General features: G+C 38.4%; 2 protein-coding genes across 9 annotated transcripts in view; one reads left to right on the top strand and one right to left on the bottom strand.

Moving 5' to 3' along the window:
- Window positions 1–350: 350 nt before the first annotated feature.
- LOC130167104 (GTPase IMAP family member 9-like) lies at window positions 351–961 on the bottom strand (the record flags this gene model as incomplete). Its single annotated transcript, XM_056373087.1, is given in 2 exon segments — window positions 351–470; window positions 473–961. Coding segments are annotated over 2 exon segments (609 nt in total), but the record flags the coding sequence as incomplete, so codon positions are not given.
- Window positions 962–4946: 3985 nt separating this feature from the next.
- Window positions 4947–5602, top strand: part of LOC130166490 (myosin-10-like) — a 56491-nt gene continuing 55835 nt past the window's right edge. For all 8 annotated transcript variants that reach the window (XM_056372126.1, XM_056372123.1, XM_056372125.1 and 5 more), the window contains exon 1: window positions 4947–5080. The gene's annotated coding sequence lies outside the window, so the exon portion shown is untranslated. The remainder of the gene's footprint in view (window positions 5081–5602) is intronic.

Below are 5602 nucleotides of genomic sequence, written 5' to 3'. Positions count from 1 at the left end.
ATCACTTCCTGTTTTTACGACTGCCGTACGACGCATGATAAATTGTCTCCTTAATTGTTTGTGGCTGAGCAAGGCAGCTGCCCAAATGAATGCAATTCACGTCTTTACCACAGGGCGTCACTGTCAGACCTTTCCGAGAAAAGAAACGTCAATCTCATTATCAACCTGTCACCCGGAGGACGTCATGACAACACCGCTGAGTTGGAGGCATCTCACCTGAGCTACAAGTGCACGCTAATTGGAGCAGGAGAAGAGAGAAAGGAAGGAGAAGGGAGGAGTAACCCCTAGTTCCCCAACCCCTTTACCCCCTGTTACCCCTCCACCCTCCTAACTCCCACAGCCCATTTACCCTACATTTTGTTGGTGTAGTGGCTTCCTCCGTTCTTCTGATTTAAATTTCTGATCTTCTGGAGCAGCTCACAGACCTGAGCGCGATCCTTCAGCTGGTTATTGAAGGTATATTGAGGTATTGATGGTACTGGCCATTACATCTGGCCACAAGTTTTTGAAGGTCTGGGTTTTCAGGCAAGAACGCCTCAATAGTGGTATCTCCATGAAGGTCACCACCAGTAAAGAGAACCATGCTGTATGTGTTTGCAGCCTGGCCAAAGATTTCTTGAATCCTTTGCACCGTCTGCTTTTCCTCGTCAGTGTATCTGCCCAGCCTGATGACAACCAGGAAGACATGGGGTCCAGGCGCAGCATAAGAAATACACTGGCATAAATCTTTAGTTGTTTCATCCATGCCAAACCTGGTGTCAAACAGGCCTGGGGTGTCAATGACAGCAACGCGTTGTCCATCTACTGTAGCTTTGCCCTTAGAGCAGTCTTCAGTCATAGACTTAGGACTGAACCTTGATTCAAAGCACTGTCATCCCAGAATGCTGTTTCCAGCGGCGCTCTTCCGATTCCCAGTCTTCCCCACCTTCACAATTCTCAGCTCCTCATCATTCATCAGAGAAAATGTTTAACTGATAGCATCTTAATTTAAAAGCAACTTCAGACTCAAAAAAGCCCCAAATACTTAACATGTTTTGAGAAATCATGCATTGCTCGTACATTTATTAATTTTTTCAGTCAAAAATAACTGAAAAAAATTATAAATGTATGAGCACTCCAGAATTTGTTGTCAGATTACAAAATACTAAATAATACATGTGCAGGTCTGACCAGTATATGTCTATATAAACATCTCTCTATAGGACCTACAGCAGTACCTTACATAAAGTTAGATTCAGCATTGATCGCTAAAATAATGGTACTTTAAAACATAAATATTGTAACATGATTTACCTGAGTTGTTTGCCATGTTTGGATCGTAAAAGTTGCCGTCCGTGTTCCAGTTAAAGAGTGCAGAGAAGCCACTGCAGTCAAAGCAAAGAGTGAATTGCTAAGGGTCTCCCACAAATCCTTTTATTAGTCTTGAGTAATGCCTAAAAAGGGTTTTCTTGACCTTCGACCTCTGACCACCAAAGTCTAGTCAGTTTGTCCTTGAGTCCAAGTGGACATTTGTGCAAAATTTGAAGGGATTCCCTTGAGGAGTTCTGGAGATATTGCTTTCACAAGACCAAAATCATGTTTTGTAAGGTCACCATGAATTTAACCTTTAGCCACCAAAATCTACTCAGTTTGTCCTTTAGTCCAGGTGAACACTTTTGCCAAATTTGAAGAAATTCCCTCAAGGCATTACAGAGATATTGCATTCAGAAGGCCAAAACTGCGTTTTGTGAGGTCACCATGACCTTGACCTTGACCTTTGCCCCACATAATCTAATCAGTTCATCCTTGAGTCCCAGTGAACGTCTGTGCCAAATTTGAAGAATTTCCATCTAGGTGTTACTGAGATATCATGTCCACAAGAATGTGGAGAAATGACAGAGCTGGAGACACTGCTGCACAAACAAGCTCAAAACCCTAACCTTTCTTAAACATTTACAAGAAATGGCAGCAGTTCTTTTAAGCTTCACGCAATTCCCCAGTGAAATGAAAATGAAATGACATGGTTCAAATGTGTCCAGGTTTAGATGCATTTGGTAAAAACAGCTTTTTTCAACAGCTTTGTTTTACAGCTTTCTAAGTGATTTAATGTATTCATTTAACATAATTAATACAATGCTTCAAAGCATTTGCAAAATGCCATGTATAGACTGTCATATTAATTTTCTTAAATCAGCAAGTAAGAGCCAATTAAAAAAAGAAAAAAAACAGATTTATTAATACATTTCTGGGTAATTAAAATTTCCTTTGAGCAATTGATTAAAAACTTTTACCCCAAAGACAATTAGTATGGACTTCCAAAATAGCCAATATTAAATAAATACATCAAACTTTCTTAAATAAATAATAGTAGGCTATATGAATAAATTGAATAAAACAGTTGAATACAAAAGTTTGGGCACCACTGGGCAAATAACATATTTTTCTTGATTTTTTATATGAGAAGAGATAAATAGCCTACGATTCTGAAGCAAACAGATATTTAAAAAAGCTTTTCATCTGTTAATGCAGATTTTATTTAACAAACTTAGAAAATTTGAAAAGAAAAAGAAAACAGTAACTGTGGCGTATGCAAAAGTTTGGGAACCCTATAAGTAACAGCTTGCAAATACTTTTTGTAGTACCTTTCTGTTCTTGACTAATAAATTTCCAGCCCCTCCTCCTGCTTCAAGCTCTCAGACATTTCCCAGGCTGTCCTGCACACACAGCATTCTGCCCTACATCTGTGCAATGTTTTCTTTCGCTGGCTGTCACACAACACCAAAGCAGAATTCTTCCACCTCAATGTTTAACAGTTGTTAAATTGTTCTTTTGACAAAAAATTCTGCTCCTTTTTTTCAAACACAACTTGGTTTATTGAGAGCACAATTTTAATTTATTCTGTTCAGCTGTTGCTTTTCAGAATTTAGATGTTGACTTTTGTGATGAGGTCGCAGGTGAGGTACTGTCAGCATTTAGCCAAGAGAAGTCCAAATGCCCTAGACTGCTCTTGCTCTGTTGATTTTATCAGGTAATGTTTTATGACATGTGGATAAGTATCCCAGGATACATTTTGCTTCAACCAGTGAAGATGGCAGACAGATGAACCCAACATTATTAATTTTCATTCAACAAATGCTATTGTGTCATCAAATTTACTTCTGAGTTTTTATAAGGCAAGAAATTAACTTTAAGATTTAAAATTTCAAATGTCGATTTATAAAAATTCAGAAACTGGCCTGCTAATGCCAAAATTACTGTAAAAAGTAACCAATTTTCTAAGTTCAACAATGCTGTTATGTATTTGTGTAATTCTTTAAAATGCTTTGACATTTTTTGAAAAGCATTTGGCAAGCATTGTCTGTAGATGATTCACACTGAATTTCAGAGGAATCTAACAGTCTCAGACAAGGTATTTAAGACAGTGTGGAAAGGCAGGAAGATTAACTTGCAAAAAGTCAAATTTATGATGTAAAAGTAAAAGTGCATTGTGGGGAGCAGGACAAAAAGGAATTTTGAATTTAGGTCACATCCTTTCTTACGTATCGGCTTAAACGTAAACATCTTTGTTGTTATACCTCGAGGCCATTTGTGTCATTTTTGATTAAGTTGGATTTCAGGCGAGATGGAAGAATAACAGATGCCTGGAAGAGATGAGTTACTAAACACTGATGAAGTAATGTTATGTCACATTAAGCTTCTGTGGAAATTATTTGGATTTTAGTACCAGCACTGCAGTTTTTTTTAGATTATTCTGACATCTACTGACTGAATAACTTACTGCTCTTTTTCAGCTATTCATTATCAATCTTTTTTACATGAAGGCACGTGGTGGGTAGTAGTAATGTCTGTCTTTATGCAACAGAGGGCACTATTTAAACACAGTAAGATGTGTTGCAAGTCTGAATGGAAAAACATATCCAAACATATTCAAGATAACTGTTAGCAGGTTAGGCTATATGTTAGGTTCCTCTCAGCTGGTGACAAAGGGTGACTGAGTTTTTGCAGCTGAAGCTCCCAGTCTGTGGAACAATCTGCGCATTGAGATTATTGGCAGTGTCTTACAAGTCCTTTTTTGTATGAAAGCTTTTTGTAAAATACATTACGTTTTGGTTTACCTTGCCATTCTTTCAATTTATATTCTTCTCTGTTTTTAACTCAAATTTTATCCTCCTGTATTTGCTGCTTTCATGGATTGTTTTTATGATCTCATACTCCTATTGTTCTTATTTGCATTTGTCTTTGTTTAAATTGTTTGCTTTGTGTTTTCCCTGTAAAAACTTAAGTCAGTGCAAATTCAAATATACACATTTTCTATACACAGTATAATACAATATATTTTTTATTTAAAAAAAAAATATACAGTGTATTTATTTACAATGTATTTACAATGAAGCTTTATTTTCCCTGGGGTAACTTAAAGATATGTAGGCCTACAGATATAAATAGGCCTAAATAAATGAATGAATAATAAGAACAGAGTGAACAATAAGTAAACAGAAATCGGAGAAAGCTATTTAGGATATAGGATAATAGAATGGTAAACATCAGTAATGGATATAGTAGTCGAACTATTTGCACAAAATGACATAACATGTACTACAATAAAGTACGGTGTGTTGTTTCAATTGTTCCAGGTTTCATTATTTTCTATAATGTAGGCCTATGTGTCTATTTGAAATTGATAGATACAAATACGTTCCCATTATAAATACTGACAAAAAAATTAGTGACAATTTGAAGGTCCTACAGTATGTGCAGCCGCAGCAGCATCCACTGGCTGCAGGTGTCGGTATCTTGGGCGGCAGTCGTCAACTATCAAAGTTTTGGGATGGAAATTATTTTGGACCAATCGTGATGAGGCATGAGACTTTGCTATCCAATCACATTCCAGATCTGTTTTGTGGGCGTTACCCAAAAAAAGAGTGTGCGGCGGTGCGGTGCATCCTCCTTGGCCGGCAGGAGTTCGGTTGAGAGGGTGCTGGATGGTGGGGGAGTACCACTGATGAGAGAGCCGAAAAGAAGGGACACATTTAGCACCATTATACTTATCCACTGGATACTGTTAAACACCTGGGCAGATTTTCTTCATCTACTGTGTGTGGTGAGTTCAGCAGAAAAGCCAGGGCCGGTCATTTCGGTAGGGATGTGGCGGTTAGCAACAGTAACCGTTAACGTTAGCTAGCGGATTATTGTGCCGTGACTTTTCAATGATGGAGGACCGTCAGCTTTGCTAATGTTAGCCGGCGCCGCAGAGCCACAGTGCGGTCTCTGTTAGTATGAAATAGTCCTGAATTAATATTTGTGTCGCATGTATCCCTTTTAGATGTTTAATCCTGAAAAGCTGCTCTGAAACGGTGTGGTCATTGTCCGCCTGCTTTTATCCCCACCCAGACGTCTGTGAGCCACCCACACCCATGATGGGATTTTGCTTGAGGAGGCTGCACGGTTCATCCCTAAAACTCCCATCTGTAGAGAAATTTGACCCTTTTTTTTTTAGAGTTTTTTGTTCGCGTTATAATGGCATAGTAATAAAAACGATAGTATAGACCCCCTCGGTTGTGCTTAGTTGGTTGCTCGGTGCTGGGTCCTTGCAGGCATCTTTTCAAGCGGGTTGGATGTGAAG

The sequence above is a fragment of the Seriola aureovittata genome, chromosome 3, assembly GCF_021018895.1.
Source record: "Seriola aureovittata isolate HTS-2021-v1 ecotype China chromosome 3, ASM2101889v1, whole genome shotgun sequence".
Lineage (NCBI taxonomy): Eukaryota > Metazoa > Chordata > Actinopteri > Carangiformes > Carangidae > Seriola > Seriola aureovittata.
The sequence above is the reverse complement of the archived record's forward strand: the minus strand, read 5'-3'. Positions and strand labels throughout refer to the sequence as shown.